The 17,504-nt window shown below is 34.2% G+C and overlaps 1 protein-coding gene across 5 annotated transcripts in view; it reads right to left on the reverse strand.

Moving 5' to 3' along the window:
• Window positions 1-1,917: 1,917 nt before the first annotated feature.
• The window catches only part of RBM39 (RNA binding motif protein 39), a 31,184-nt gene continuing 15,597 nt past the window's right edge, over window positions 1,918-17,504 (reverse strand). For 2 of the 5 annotated variants that reach the window (XM_006875715.1, XM_006875712.1), the window contains 8 exons: window positions 17,168-17,233; window positions 14,013-14,217; window positions 13,459-13,536; window positions 9,825-9,857; window positions 4,155-4,236; window positions 3,602-3,707; window positions 2,980-3,058; window positions 1,918-2,890 (listed from right to left, as the gene is read on the reverse strand). In XM_006875715.1, the coding sequence (XP_006875777.1) occupies window positions 2,790-2,890; window positions 2,980-3,058; window positions 3,602-3,707; window positions 4,155-4,236; window positions 9,825-9,857; window positions 13,459-13,536; window positions 14,013-14,217; window positions 17,168-17,233 (750 nt within the window). In that variant the 3' untranslated portion in view covers window positions 1,918-2,789. Of the gene's footprint in view, window positions 2,891-2,979; window positions 3,059-3,601; window positions 3,708-4,154; window positions 4,237-9,824; window positions 9,876-13,458; window positions 13,537-14,012; window positions 14,218-17,167; window positions 17,234-17,504 lie in introns of all 5 variants that reach the window. The other 3 variants (XM_006875713.1, XM_006875711.1, XM_006875714.1) reach the window with 3 other exon arrangements.

Below are 17,504 nucleotides of genomic sequence, written 5' to 3' on the forward strand. Positions count from 1 at the left end.
ACTTATCTTGGAATACCAGGTCAGTAATCCACCAGTACTACTAAGTTTTGAGTACTCTAACTTTGTACTTGAAGGAGCCATGGTGATAAAATAATTAAGTGCTCCACTGCTGGCTAAAACCTACCCAGTGGATTCATGAGACCACCTGGCAATTCCAACCAAGGAAAGCCTATGGAACACAGTTCTTGAAGTCATAGAATTGCCTCAAGGATCTTTACTATTAACACCATTTTAAAAGGTGAAAAATATTAGTCCTAATTTCCTCAAGGTTATAGTTTTCTTTCCTACTGTTCTGATAGTTCTTCAAATATAGCTTAAATAAAAATTATACAAATTTTAAATCTTTGATACTTGCTAATTGTAGATGATCTAACTAGTTGATTGTATAACCTGATCCATCCTCCCCACCCCCATCATCCAATTAGCTTGATGCAGTAGGATTCTGTGGGAGTTAAGGCCACACAAAGATCCCTGGTTGCATCTGTGTTGACCTGCACTGTCTTATGTATGCCACCTCACAAAAAAATGGCAATTAAGTACTTAAAACGGAAAACCACCTAACTCTAACCACAGTCCCCATGAATACAAGGTGGTGTAAAAAATTCATCAACAGGTGGGATTAAAAAGATAGTGAATTCCTCTTTTTAAAAGCCCCTTGTACAATAGTACAAATCATAAACCATGTTTCTGTGTGGTACAATTTTGCATCCCTTTTGTCCAGATCCAAATAATAACAAACCTAAATAAGTTTTCCAAGAACAGCAAGTGGATTTCAATTACTGACCTTTCAATTGGCAGGTGTTCAATGCTTATTCTACAGCACCACATAAGGGCCCAAGTAGATTGTGTAATACATACTAAATTTTTTAAGTATGTATTTTAACCGAACTTAACAGAAGTTTAACAGAAAAAAACCTAACGTGAGATGGTTTAAGAAATATAAACTACCAGGAAGTATTTTGAAAATAGTATGAAGCATTTAAACAGAACTCTCTTTTCCAACAAAGACTTGCCTGGCAATGAAAAATAGATAACTTGTACCTCACATTTTCTTTAAATTGAAGAGTTCAATTAAGGGAGTAGTAAAAGTTGTCAAGTATGTACAAAATAATATCCACAAATTCTAAGTTTTGGTGAATATTCAAAATTTCTAACAAAATAAGAACTTATATACATTTCAATGGTACTGAAATTAATAGTTCAAACACATATAGCCAGATGAAAGACATCAGTAATAATAGAAGATAATTAATAAGTAAATTGGCAAAACAAAACAAATTGGCTGAGAGATCCAACTGAATTATCAAAAAAGAATGATTTCAGAGTATAAATGAGAAAACTGGCTGTATAAACGATAAAAGCTAAGGATATTTGACAGATACTAATTTTTAATATGTAGTCAGATCAATTTGGGAAAAAGGCATTTTTTTCTTAAAGTAATTTTTAAAAAGATACTCGAACTACAGGTGATAATACTCAAACATGTTTTTCTTTCAGTAAATTGCTCAGTTTTCTATTTTCCTAAATATGTAATGTTAAGTCCTAGTACGTTAACTGTAGGATAAGCACTGGGTCTGCAATTCTAACTCACCAGCCGATCCTCAAAATTAACAGCACTTAAAGGTAAGTAAGGTGCTAGGCTATAGACACCTGAATATCAGTTCTAAAAGACAAAACAAAAACAATGTAGCCTAATGTCTGTGATTATGTGAAAAACAAAGCCATTTTCTGAAAAAGTGTTATTTGCAAAGTTGAGGGTACAAGAACTACTTGGGGCAACATACTTCCAGATTTAGACTAGTCACAACATGAACATTTGTTTTCCCAAAGAGTCAAGAACTGATTACTCCAAGTCAGGAAAACAAATATTCTAAAGTTTCTATGACTTTAAAACATTTGAAAAATGAGGATTTCTTATGGCCTTTTAAAGAGAATTTTATTTGAGTGGTTCTTACAAAGATTGTTGCAATATGAAAGTCATTGTTTTGATAGAAATATCAAGCTGTCTTGTCAAACACACTGAAGTAACCCAAAAATATATTTCAGAGCTCACAGAGCTTAAAAAGAGCAAAGATTATATGCAACCAGACAAAACCTATTACTGCATTTCCTATTTCCTGCTCAGACTGCTTTGCTTACCAGACTATCACTGAACATTTCAGGAAATGCAGGGATCATTTTGTTTGGAATCTTAAGACACACCATAACACATAGTATTTACAAAAAAAAAAAAAAACTTTTACAGATACATTAATTGAAAAGTTACCATCAAGAAATGATTTTGAAATCTCCCTTTCTTGCCAATTGATCAGAATGCAAGATGAGATGTTAAACAGCCCTTTAGCTGTCTTGGAATTTTCACACACTAGATATATATTCCAGAAACCTTATCTGCTAAGCCATTAGCTAAATATCAACATTAGTGAAATGTAACTGCTGTGTAAAAAGATAGGCTTCTGAAACATTAAAAACATCATTACATCCCTGTCTGCCTTTTTATAGAAAGCACATTTGTTCCCCTAGAGCTACTCCTATATTTTTATGTAATTTTTTGTAAATATACATTTAAAAGGCAGAACAAGAAAACAGCTTTGTATACATTGGAATTTACTAATTAGGGAGAATGAGCACACTGTATTCCTGTTAACATTTTTATTTTTTCAAGGTAACAGGAATTGTATACAAATGACAGTAGACCCTTGCCTCTTTATTTGTATCTAAATAAAAGATAACTCAAGATGAATTCTCAAGAAAGAAAAAAAGCTATGTACATAAGGGACTATTTTCCTTCATCGTCTACTTGGAACCAGTAGTTGTGTTGCTGTCATGGAATCCGGAAAGAGATTGTGATAAGTTGGAAGAGGTACGTATGCTGCTGTTATCATTTTGCCTGTTGAGAGAAATACATATGGTGGGAGTTTAGTGTCTTCATTTATTTACCAACTCTTATTAAAAGTAAGTGACAAACACCAAACTTACCAGCAAACCACCTGCCATGTAATGCATTGACAGCAGCAATAGCTGCAGCAATTGATGGGCACTTCACATACACATTGCCCTGAAAAATAATTTTAAAATAAAGGTCAAAGATATAGTAATATATCTAAAAGACAGATCATTTCCCTGGATGATAAATATACCTAATATTTTATTGGAAGGAAAAAAAGGTCATGGGGGAGGGGGAAAAGGTTAATATTCCAAAAGATCCATTGTCTTTGATTTGGAAGCATCTGGGCAATAAGATGCTAGGACTTCATGGCAAGATTTGAACAGTACAAGCAACTGCTAAGGAATTGGTAAAAATTTATTTTGAAAATTGTCTTTTATTTAGGTGGAGATGATGTGTTTTTAATGAATGGGCTCTGTATGATAGACTAGATTGAACCACAAGGTCAAGGTATCAAATTCACCAGCCCCTTCATAGGAAAAAGGTTAGGCTTTCTGTTCCTACAAAAATTTTTGTGTCTCAGAAACCCTACACAGGGTGGCTATGAGTTAGAACAGATTCAACAGCAACAATTAACAAATAAGTTAGAAAACTTGAGGAGATTATTAAAACAAAAAATTCTTATCAACTTTATGTTTTGAAAATGAAAAATACCTGAGCTGAATTTTTATCGACATAAATATGAATAACTCCTCCATGTTTATTACATTCTTCAATGACATCATCCTTAATTTCTGTATCCCATCCAACTTCTTCCTCTCTGTAAGAAAAGTTAAACCTTATGAAACATTCAAACAAACTTAAAAATAAAAACATCCCACAAAACATCTGTAATCACCCAAAACCTTCTAGTCTATGAGTAATGAATCCCAAGATTCCATCTAGGGTAAACTCTAAAATACAAAACACCAATGAGAAGTTTAGATTGACTAACAAATTATAATCAAACCACAAGCTAGGAACTTGGATGGAAATATTTCTAACTCAAACACTATTATACATTATCAATGGAGGAATTTTTCCCCCTCATATTAAATGGCAAAAGTTCAATATATAAAGCCAAGAACAAATTACAGGGTAATAATACAGAACTATCCTGGAAACCGGCTTAGGAATCTGAAGTTTTAACACTCAATTCTAATACTATAAATGTATCCAAAGAAATAATTAGCAATAAGCATAAAAATGAAATTAAAAGATTACTTACGTTTGAGGATTAAACATGTTAGATAATTGGAAACACTGCGTTGCAAGTGGTTGAACAGAGGCAGCGGCTGCTAAAGCTGAAGCTAAAAAAAAAACAAACAAACAAATTACTTTCTTAATAAATACATCCCTGATAAATATAGCAAACCACTAAACCTACCGTTAACTCTAAAAGAATCCTTTCACTTATTTATCTATTTAAGCTAACCACCATACCCCCATTTAAGATCCAAAAAAACCTAAGGTAACATAAACATTTTCAATGATTATCATTGAGGGTTGTGATTAATTCAGTAATACTAAATTATAAAGACCATAAAAGATGAATTATTACTGTATCATATATATAATTTTACAACTATAATCACCCACCCTTGAAAATCTAAAAAAAAAAAAACTCAAGTCAACCTAGAGTCAAGGTTAATAAATTTGGGGGGTCTTTACATAGAATTAAAATTTTTTATTAATTTTTAACTGGATCTACTCAATTAGACAAAATAGTTAAATAAAAATCAATCCACAAAGACAAAGGATAACAGTGTAGACGAATCAGTTTATACGATGAACTGAAACCTATATACTTTTGTACTGCTTTTAGGTAGTAGTATATAGTTGTTCATTTTCTTTTGTAATTAAGTTTACTTATAAAAATCATCTAAGCATTTAAAACTCAATATCCTAGAAAATAATAAATCGTATAACAAAATCAAAGTTTTAAAAATTCAGTCTCTTTTAGTACAATTCAGAAACAAGGATTAGAGTAGCATATCAATAAAATCACTATTAACACATTCAAAAGAACTACTTGATATGGCATTCATTCAGGAACAACAAAATACAGAAAACTGGTTTAAGTTCTAAGTTATATTTGCTCCACTGCTTTCCTGTGAATTATGAAAAACATTACCAATAGCTGCTCAAAACTCACCGTAATCATATTATATGACCAAATTTCATTTCAATATACAATAACAAAGCTAAGGATAAAACAGTACATTAGAAGTTATGATAATTAAAAAAAGTGATCTGGAGTTAGTATCTGGGAATGGAAATATTCCAGTGATTAAAAATTAAGATTGTGCATGACATACATTGCAAAAGAATGCTTGTTTCTGGTAGAATTACAAGCGACTTAATCTTGTTTCCATTTTGGTACAATAAGCTTGTATTATCCTTCATAGAGCTTTATTTTAAATTAAGAAATAGTGAATCAAGTGATGTGAAATTATTTTGATAATGATAAAGATGCAAGAATGTATTCATTCTGTTTACAAAATAAGGAATACTATTCTGGTACTTATCAAATGTATCCTGGAAAAACCACTAGATTATATCAAAACAATTGGGGAGGACATGACTTTTTGTGGTTTTTCATATTTACCATGATTCAGAACTAGTAACAGTGGGAAATGTACAACAGAAACATTTGGGCTCAAAACCTAAATCATGACAATGAATCCAACATCAAACAAGAAAACACCTCTATTATCTAACATATTTAACCTATTAACGGAAAGATCTATTATCACAATATTTCATTTGCTGGAGGAAAAAAAAAAATCTATTTCTTAATTTTCCCTGCATGGTTGGCTTGGTATAAGCTCACCAGCCGCTACTCAGAAACTCTATACAGGATCGCCATTGGGTCAGATCGACTCAAAAGTACGTAACAATAACTACACATATCAAACAGGGATCCTAATGAGGTGTTGTAGGATAAACATTGCATTGATAACTACAAGGTTGGCAGTTCAAACCCACCAGGCACTCCTCAGAAAGCCTATATAGGTTCACTATGATTCAATATAATTCAATTACAATGATCAAACACAGTAGAATTTATTTATGTACAACCACATGGATATAGAAACCGAACTTGGCTCTTGAAAAAAATAAATAAAAAGTGAGCTCCTCTTGTAAAATGGCAAACGTTTAATAGTTTACTTATTTCTTCTTTCAAGTCCGCATGCAAATTTTACATCAGAAAATTTCCCTCATTGTTTGGCGATGTTCATAGAAATCAAAGCCAAAGGTCCATTGTATAACAACAAAAATAACTATATGATGATCCTAATTTCAAGTATACTCAGTGACTTATTAAAATATTATCTCAAATTCTGATTTTAAAATAAAACATAAAACTATAAAATATAATCAGATAAAAATGAAATAAGAATGGTAATAATTTAATTCTAACAAATTACAGCAAAAATTGCATGTACGTTTTAATTTCTTTTACTCGTGTAATTATGACTTGTATTAAGTCCTTTGAGATACAAATAGAGACCTAACTATGTATACACATGCACTATGCATAATATGAGCAATTAGGCTTACTTTGTCCCCAAAAACAGTTAACTGTAAGCAACTATATCTTGTTCCTTCTAGTCTAGTATATAAAAGTAAATTTAAAAAATGGATAAACTAAAGAACAAAGAAGATGGCGGACAGGATGGAAGTGCAGTGAGGCGCTCCATCAGCAACAATACAGAATATCTGACAAAGCAAGCTCAGGGGACGGTCCCAGAACTCTGAACCACTTATAAAGAATATTTAGAAAGCTGGAAGGCTTACAGCCAGTGGAATTTGTAGCAGAAGCAAGAAATTCAGTTAAAGGAGGGCAGGCTTTGGAAATTCCTGAGAAAGAATTCAGAAAAATGATTATAAAATGTATCAAAATACTTTACAATGGAGTTGAGAAAAATAAGAAGTCAGGAAAATGCTACAGGAACAATCAAGTAAGATATAAACAGCATTGGAAACAATCCCAACCCACAGAAAGAGATCCAAACAAAAATAGAATATCAGAAATGGACAATACACTACAAGGGAAAAGGAGTAGAAGTGAAGAGATAGAAGCCAAAACTAGTGAGATGAAAGACAAACCTCTCAATACCACCAAGATAGAAGAACAAACAAGAAAAAAGGATAAAATCTTAGAACACGGTCTAAGATTCATGTTGGACAACATGAAGAGGAATAAGTAAAGACTTATCGGAATTCCAGAACAGGAAGAATCACACAAGTCCACAGAGGAGATAAGTGAAAAACTGGTAGAAAACTTCCCTAACTTCCTGAAAAGCAAAAAGATAAGCATCTAAGAAGCTAAACGAATCCCAGGAAGGACAGACCCTAAAAGAAAACCACCAAGACATATAATAATAATCAAGCTCTCCAAATTCAAAGATAAAGACAGAATCATGAAGGCAGCTAAGGAAAGAAGTAGTGTACCATATAAAGGCAAGCAAATCAGACTAAGCTTGGATATCTCAACAAAAACCACGCAGGCAACAAAAAGGTAATAGGGAGACATATATAAAACCCTGAAATGAAAAACAATTGCCAATCAAGAATCCTCTATCCAGCAAAGAAGTCAATCAAATATGATGGCGTGATCAAAACATTCCAGGATAAACAGGAGTTAAGGGATTTTATCATAGCCAAATCAACAAGTACTGACAACAACCAGATATTGATGAAAGTGGCCGCATCACTCCAAAGTCAATTGACACATGGAAGAATCTCGAACAAAACAAATCTGTAAGAACAAATTCAGAGGTTCTGGGAAGTCAGTCTATGATCAAAACAATTACAACATTATGAAAGAAGGTAAACACAGAGGAACAGAGAAGTAGGTAGTGGGAAGGTCAGGTAAATTACAGGATAAAATAAACTGTCTTAAATGGGGGAAAAGTTAAAGGAATATAAGGTAACTACAATGGCGGGGTTGGGTTGGAGGGTTTCGGGAGAGGTAGAGGGAGGCAATGGCAGAGCACAGGATAAAGGTAGGCACATCCTAGTTTGGGTATTGGGGAGGACAATGCAAGAAGGGCAAGGAGGTGGAAGAACAAGGTAGAAAGGGAAACACTGAGACAGGTTTGCATGGCCAAAGTGGAACACAGGTAAACAGTGATACATGCTTCACCTTAGAACAACAGGGTTCTGTGATACAGGGATCTAGGCATAGTTAGAAGAGGGGAAATAATACTACAATGCCTGACTATCTTATGAAAATTGGTTTCCCTTGCCTACTATTGTAAAATAGACACTTGAGTGGGATAGAAAAGAGTGTAGGGAAAACATGATTACAGAAAACCTGTAAGCCTATCTTCAGCCTATAACTGATTGGAATACCTCAAAGGCGTTCTAGAACTTGTGCAGTGAAATATGCCTCTTGCGGAGCCCTAGCAGTCTATAGGACATTAGGTGGAACCCTGACATCCATGCAGAACATTATGAGGTGGGACATTCCCACTAGCAAGGGCAAGCAGATCAGCCTGGAACAGCTAGAGCAATAGAAGATGCATCTTCAAAGAAAAATCATCAGGGAAAACCCAAAACAAAAATGTCAATACAACTGGCTACTGCAACATCAAGCAAACTGTTCACCGGAAAGCCATCAAGGCAGGCTATCAACTTCCTTCAGGACAAACCCCCCTCTAAGACTGAAACTCAAAGGAACACATGAGCAGGCATGTAAGCTTCAGCATGTTGGTCTACTGTTGAGTATAAGAGGGGTAAAGGCAGCAATGAAAAAATGGGCTGAGTAAAACCACCATCCATTGACTCCCATTGACCTGGAGATGAAAGAGAGAAGAGGAAGGGCTGGTCTAATTTGTGGTGAGACAGGGGGATAACCTGAGCCCATGGACAAGGACATAGCCACAGAGGGCTAGAGCTAACAGTGAAGCATCCAGGTGATATAAAGTGAGGGGAGAGGCATAAGAAGAACACCCAAATTTGCAGACAGTACCTATTTGATCTAGCCTCGATGGATTGATAATCAGAATTCGTCTAGAGGAAGATTACAGAAAAATAAATTTTTTTTGATAAAGGAAACAAGGGTATATTGTTACAATTTGATGACCAACAGAGAGGCAAGGAGTCTTCAAATCAAGTACACACCCTCTGTACACATGGTATAAAGGGACAGGCAACTTAGACATTGGCTACCTAAAATGGGGGATGGGGACAGGGCAGTGCAGATAAAGCCATGAAGTGACTGGCTTACAAGGTTTTTAGAAGGGATTTAATTTAAGAGTATGTGGGGGAAGAAAGAATCCCCACTGAATAATTGTCATCTTCTCCAGATAGGGCTGGTGAAATGACATGGGGATAAAATTCGTATGATTCAACTGTTATCATCATGACTAATTGTGACTATCACAATTGTAAAGGTAGAAGTTTTTTTTAACAAAGCATCCTAGGATCATCAAGGGAGAAGGGCACAAGTGGAATGAAGGCCATCTTATCCAGAGAAGCAATGAAACCAGAGATGGAGGCAGAGATGGGGGCATGAAGAGGGGGAGCGGCTGAGGACTGTAGAGTCATGGGAAGAGAGGGACTAAGAGCTGGTGGCCAGGAGGCAGACTTGCAGAATGTGCCCTTTGGCAGTATAAATTATTATATATGCCTGAGTGGTTTTTTTTTGTTTTGTTTTGTTTTTTAAAGAGCTTAAGTGAATAGAGAGAAATATTGTTAACTCATGGTGCATGGAAGGGAATGTAATCATTGTTTTATGAAACATGTTACATGATTTGTTGAATATAAAGTTGATGATCTGCCCTGTAAACTTCCACTTGATCCACAATAAAAACTTAAGGAAAAAATACAAAAAAAAAAAACAAAAACCCGAAACAAAACAAAAACGGATAAACTCAGTTTAACTCACCTTCAGTCTGCTGGGAAAGTCTTGTTTGTAAATCTATAACAAAAGAGAATTCTACAGCTCAGTGCAGGAACAATGAAGAGCCTCAACTAACAGGGTAAATGTCAGGAAAGTATTAATAAAAGAGGACTACATTAGCAGGGTTTTTCACAATGAACAATACAACCTGGCAGCAAAACCACCTTCCCCATTCCTCATTGAGAAGGCTTTGGGGCCTTTTTAAATCCTCCAAGCAAAACTTTCTTTTGCCTGTCCCTTCCTATTGATCCTATTCCTGATCATAAATGCATTCCACTACACTACTTCTCAGTTGGGAATAATGGGAAATGGGGAAAGGGGAGCACACCGGTCAGAATAAATGAAATAAAAACCCTGACCTTGAGAATTCAATTCCAAGTACTTGGGAAATGTAACCATTATTTTTCCAGCTGCAAAAACTTTCAAGTACATCAACATGTACTACGTTTCTAAACAATGATAAAGCACAACCATATATGTAAAAGTTTGTGTACGTACATGAATTTTTTTAAAGTGCCTTTTAAATCATATCAAACACCAGAAGGTGACAACTTTAGTAACCTGGTTTCCTAGCTTACTTTTTGGTAAATTTAAAGAGGCAGAATTTAAATCTATGGGATTTATTTTTTTATAAGCATTAAAAATGAAATAGGAATTCCTACCAGGATGTTTTCCAACATTTATAATGAAGAGACTGCAAACAAGTAAAAAGTAATTTATTAAATATAATACCAGGAATTTATGGCAAAATGTTTTAAGGCTATATTGGATGTCTAAAGGTGACAGAAATAAAGTACTTACAAATATCTAGATTCAGTAAGTTAATATTCTTTAAACATGACTCAAAATTTGCCAAACACTATTCCTATTTGATTTCCTTTTGAGGTAACAAAATGATAACAAAAAACGGGCCAAAAATGTTAAAGGATCAGCAGAGCAGCCCAAGTTATATTGGGATATAAAAATACCTGGGTCCTAGGTGCTCAAAATTGGCATCTCAGGGAACTGATGTATATATACTGAAGGAACTTGAAGATATGACCATAGGACCACTGTCAAGAAACGTTAAATTATAACACAATGTCTTTTTTATTCCTAAAATGGGAAAAAATGTATAGATATCAGAAATCCATGGTATTTTAAATTTTTATCAATTCTTATCCAAATTTCAAAAATGAATGATCAGGTTGTTTGTCACAAATAGGAAATAAACACGGGTTTCATAAACATAAGGATTCTAATCATATTTTCTCTCAGAATGGATCTATCAATAAAACAGCATAATAAAGAAATGTGGAAATAACGATGTCCTATATATCTCTTTGTTTGCAAACAACAGCTTTCATGGATTTAGGGAATAGTGCGTCAAATACAGTACTCACAGTACTCTTAAAATCTGTATGTGTAAGATTTTTATGATGACCATCTAGAGAAAATTGTAATTAACATTCTACTTGTGTATATTTTCAGCTAAAGCGTATTGAGTGTTTACTATTAATGCATAAGCAATTTAGAAGTCCAAGAACCAATAAAATTTTGAAATTATCTTAATAAATAAAAAAGGGGGGACAGAAGTACATAAATACTAAAGAGAACACTGTCTATATTCAGTAATCAACCTATGAGAGGGTCCTTTAACATGGTCACAGTAAATTTCCATAGTATTATTTGATTTTTCAAACAATTTTTTACAGGACCCCTTGTGAATCCTGAGATCCAGCCAACCTCAACATAATTGAGCAGTACTGTTCCCAAGGAGGTGAGCAGTCATACTTCATAGGAGAAATGGCTAATTTGTTAAACATCAAAACATCTTCAGTAGCTGCAGCTATTAATAAAAACAAACCAAATTATTTGGTAGAGCAATGAAAGTTGAACATCATACTGTTTAGTTGAGGTGTATGTAAAGCTGTGGGATAATGTACTGGAATAAAAGGTTTCAACAGCAAGGTCAGTGGTTCAAATTCACGAGCCACTCCTCAGAAACATTATATACGGTCACTGTGTAAACTGTCTGAAGGAGGGGATAAAATCTTGTTCAACAATCTCTTGAGCAATACCTGAATTATATGACCACTAATTAAGCATTTTCTAAATAATTAAAAGAATGTCTTAAACAAGAAGTAATATAAGATGACAATTGTCAAAGCTAAAGAATAAATTCCAAAGAGGATAGATATTTCTTGAAGTGATGAGTTAGCTTTATTATCTTCCATTTATAGTAAATAAATATTACTTAATATGTTGTTGTTATGTGCCGTTGAGTCGGTTCTGACTCATAGTGACCCTGTACAGGGTTTCTGAGGCTGTAAATCTTTAAGGGAGCAGAAAGCCTCATCTTTCTCCTGCGGAACAGCTGGTAGTTTCAAACTGCTGACCTTGTGGTTCACAGCCTGATTAGTAACCGCTATGCTACCAGAGCTCTGTACTATTTAATAAAGTAAATAGTAAATTACAGTACCTTATGACTACATGATTTCTGTAAAGAAATTAAATTTCTCACACTTTTATTTTTGAAGACAAAAGTGATAATTTAGACAGATGACTCAAAATAAAGTTTTGTTAAATACAGAAGTGCATTTAACAATACTATATACCACAGTTTAGTCAGGAATTCGTAGAAAATACTTCAATTTGGAATATCACAAGGAAGATAACACAATTTGATGGTGTGCATAGCAATCCAAAGAGAGGTTTTCTAAAGGTACTTACACACTCTGGGATAGGAGAACAAGCACTAAAAGCCACATCCCTGTTATTAATAGTGAATAATTTATAATTAGTAACGATTCCTTTTTTCTAGGTAACAATAATGAGTATTTAAAAAGGAAATCATGAAGTACACATAAAAGACTTATGTATAGTCAGATATTCAACTAAATACTACTAATTTTTAGTATTGTATATCAATTTCTCAGTTATAATATCTCAAAGATAATAAAGGGCCAAATTATATTTTAAATTGTTCTATTTTCGTATAAAAATATCCTGGTACCCAACTTTAAAAAAAAGACACTTCCTCCCTTTGAACGTTATAAAAGCATAATTTAAAATACTATCTCCTAGCTATGAATTATCAAGATTTTTAAAAACCAATTTCAGATAACTTATTTACATCATAAAACATGGGATGTTTTATAATCTGAATCCCTTATTACACTATTATTTTAAACTACTGCAATTACTGCCCTGATCTGCAGAGACTCCATTAACAAAAACTCTTACAGCGCTATTTACTAAAGATGTTTTCTCAGCATTCTTGCAGAGAATAAATTTTACAAGAAAGTATTATGTTGCCCAGTGGAATTATATTCATCGTTAGATGGTTTATCTAATCTAGAATTGGATCTGATCCTTATAAGTGATGTTTTTTAAATATCCTGATTGTCAATTTGAATTAAAAACTTCTTTGCGTTAGTCAACAGTACTCATGTTTATTGTTATTAAGTGATTTTTTAAAATATCTCCTCTTCTACCTTAAATAAACTAGAAATTGACAGGCTAGAAGTACTTGATGAATTGAATTCTCAGTGAGTCCTTTCAAACGCAAAAATTTGGCAAATTTTCGAATTGGATGAAAAAAACAATGATTTCAAATTAGAAAAGATTCAATTCCTACCTGCCACAGCACCAAAGGCCAAAGAGCCACTCATTTGTAGAGCCTGTTGAGCTGCTGGTGGTATCTGCAAACCCGTACCTATAAAAGACAAATGAAAAAGAAAAGGACGTTAAAGATCTTATTTTGTTAAGCAAAGTGTTCTGGTTACTTCCTCTACAGGTGACCTTATTACAAAATAAACTATAAGGGGACAGGGTATAAGAAATACAAATAGATTTATTCTTAAGGACAAATTTAATTTGTGGTACTTAGCATAACCAGTAAATACAACCCATATAATAACTTTAAGCAAGGCATTTGTCTATAAAATATAGTTATCAAAATAAAGAAAAATTTTTCCATTCCTTAGTTTACATGGCTGCCTTTCTTCTTCAACATGGTGTTGCTAAGTGTCATCAAATCAGTTCCAGCTCACAGCAAGCATGCAGAGTTTCCAATGATTGGCTGGAAACTCTGAATTACTGACATTACAGTCCAAATCAACCTCTCTGTACTTATCCTACAGTACCACAGCAAGACTCCCATAATAAATCATTCACCTTCTAGCAACTTACCCTCTGCAAGCCTTGCCATCAATTGGAGGCGACCAGTTGTTCCCAGATCAATTCCAGTCCTTTCCAGTTCATCACTGTCCAAAAATGAACTAGCACTGGAAGCATCAGTGCGTTCAGTAACATGACCAACTTTCATTGGCCTTCCAGCTAATTCAAATCCATTAAGTTGTTCCAATGCCTTTTTGGCACATTCTGAATCAGAAAACTATTTTAAGACATGGGAAAGAAAGATTATATTAATACATAAAATAAGAAAAACTGATTTTTTACATCTAGAATACTCAATAATTATTACCGGGGGGTGGGTAACACAGAAAAATTTGTTATATCTCAAATTTCGAGTGATAATCAATATAGCCATCCTGATCAGATCATAAACGTATCAAAAATGTTATTTGTTGGTCTAAGCAGTTAAATGGCAACATCTGTATATTTAAACAAACACGTAATCTTTCAGTATACTGTTGTTGTTAGGTGTCGTGGAGTCGGTTCCGACCCATAGCGACCCTGTACAGGGTTTCTGTGGCTGTTAATCTTTATGGGAGCAGAACGTCTCCTCTTTCTCCCGCGGAGCAGCTGGTAGTTTCGAACTGCTGACCTTGCTGTTCACAGCCCAATTCGTAACCACTATGCTACCAGTATACTAAGAACATAAAAATAGCCATTTCCAGTATCAAAATACTTTTCAATGTGCTAGAATAAACTGAAATGGGGCCTTTCTCACAAATTTAATTCAGAAACTTCTAGATAAAAAAAGTATTAAAAAAAATTATTTCAAACAAAATTCTGTAGTTTTATTTAATATCAATAAAACAATAGAAAATCTAATTCTAGGATACAGATAGAAAAAATAAAACTCTAGTTTTAACTTAATGGAAAGACTATTTTCTCAAGTATTTCAGAGCTCAGTCTGTCATTAGAATGAATAATAAATAATTCAGACAGTACAACTATTTCATAAAATTTTCTGGACTGTAATCTTTATATAACAGCAGCTATCTCCTGTGGATGGGTTACAATCACTAACTTCTGAATGAACAGTACAGAGTTAAATTGTTGTGCCACCAGTGCTCTTGTTTAGATACTTCTTGTTATTAAGTACCATAGTGTCAGTTCTAACTCAATGCAACCCTGTATGTAAAGGGTTTTCTGAGACTATTAATCTTTGTAGGACCATTATGCTTCATCTTTCTCATGGGGAGAAACTGGTGGGCTCGAACCACTGACTTTTTTTTCTGGTTTGCAGTTCAATGCTTATTGTACAGAGCCATCGCCCTCCACTATTTAGCTACTTAGAAGTTAAAAAAAGTTTTACCTATAATCACAGTATGTAATCATATCATACCTAAGTCGAAATAAATTAAAAACAATACTTTATGAAACACGTCCTCATTCTTTTTTAACTCTTAATGGTCTTATAAACATGTATGAATAAGCTAGTTCTTCTCATAAAAATCTAAAAACTAAATAATCAGAATACTCAATGTAATGTAAATCACAATTAACATCACATTTATAATTTAAACAAATCCCTGGATCTTCAATAACATTTTAAAAAAGGAAACACAACCACACTAAAGTTATTACAGAAGAACTAAAACTATGGCTGACAGTGTTTTATAAATACCCATTTTCTCCTTATATCAGTACACTAAGGCAGATAAAAAGATTAATGACCAATAACTTTAAAGGTAGTTTCTGTATCAATCAATACATGTTGTTGTGTGCCACGGAGTTGGTTCCGACTCATAACAACCCTGTACAGGGTTTCTGAGGCTATGAATCTGTACGGAAGCAAAAAGCCTAATCACTTTTAATTAAAATCTGGATAAAATTTAAGTTTCCTCATTAAAACAAAGTTGTAAAGCTAAAGTTGTAAGAAGAGCTGGTGAAAAATGTGCCCATATGTAAACACAATAAAATGGTTAAATAAACCAGATTGGTGCACATTTCATATGGCTACTAGATAGTAAAAGGAGATCTGGCAACGTAGTGGCTAGGAGTCGGGCTGATAACCTCAAGGTTAGCAGTAGAAACCAGTTGTTTTGTAGGAGAAAGATGAGGCATTCTGCTCCTGTAAAGACTTACAGCTTTGGAAACCCTATACAGGGAACTGTGAGTTCGAACCAGTTCCATGGCACAACACCACTACCACTAGACAGTAAAGGAGCTCTGGAGTGCCATGGTTACAATTACAAGTTGGACTGCTAAACTGAGAATCAGCAGTGTGAAACTACCAGCCATTCTTATAGAGAAGGCTGAGGCTGCTTTCTGTTTTAGAGCCTCGGAAACACTTTGCAGGGTCGGAACCAACTCCATGGCACACCACCACACACATGGTATCAGTAACAGATCATTGTGTGGCACTGTATGTAGTATAAGCACTGAACTGCTAATAGCAGCCACTGCAAAGAAAGGATATACAAGACTGTTAAGTCAGAAACAATTCAATGGGCCTTAAGAACTAGGTAGTAAAGAATTAACTTTACCCAGAGTTAGGATGATCTTGTTCCTTGTCCCAAGTTTCAGGTAGGCAACACCTTTAAACTCTGGTAATTTCTCCAATTATTAGTGCCTCAATGAAATAGTACAAAATGAAGCACAATGGATCCCTAGATATTCAAGTAGTATGTTAAAGGACTGCCTCGGCTGAATTACCACAACTAAAACCTTGTGAAATTCAGTCTGCCCTATTGGAAAGGGCGTGGGTTGAGACTAGAATTTAATCACATGGCCAATGATTCCAGCTGACTGACAGGATTCTGTATACAGGAGCAGATTTTCTAGTTTAGTGCCATTTCCAAATTTCATCTAATGTTCTCCCTTGGGACACTTTGTAAACATTTTACTATAATAAAACTATACTGCTTTCAGTGGGTTCTGTGAGTCATTCTAGAAACTTATTGAACATAAGGATGAAGTGAGGGTGGCCCTGGGAACCTCCAAATTTAAGATGTTTGAAGTAAATGCAGTCATATCAAAAACTGCCATTAGCCTAATGCCAGATAGTTGATTCCAGGCATCATTTGCAACTATTAACTGCAAACTAATTTAAACCACTTCAAAGTATTAACTACACCAGTCATCATTGCAGTTTTACTCGAATGCTTTAATCAAAGGTTTTTAAAAATCTTTAGAATATGGGACTTGCTTACTGTAATAAATCCATATCCCTTGGATCGACCCGTTTCACTATCCATCATGAGCTGTATACTTTCAATCTAAAAGAGAAAATCGTAAATATCACACAGGCATTTTCATTCCTTAAAACATATGAAAAATCAAGAAAAACTTCCTGTTAAAAAGATGCCTCCTAGCAAAGAATTCAAATCATCACATCTAACAACAATAGAAAACTAAGTACACATCAGACTGCTCCCTAAAGATGAAATTTTTGTTACCTCAGAAGCTTCCCAAAAATGGTGCTTTAAGTACTATCTATAATACAGGGTTCGCTATGGGTCAGAACTGACTTAACAGCACTTAACAACA

This window comes from Chrysochloris asiatica, unplaced genomic scaffold (genome assembly GCF_000296735.1).
Source record: "Chrysochloris asiatica unplaced genomic scaffold, ChrAsi1.0 scaffold00337, whole genome shotgun sequence".
In the NCBI taxonomy this organism is placed as follows: Eukaryota; Metazoa; Chordata; class Mammalia; order Afrosoricida; family Chrysochloridae; genus Chrysochloris; species Chrysochloris asiatica.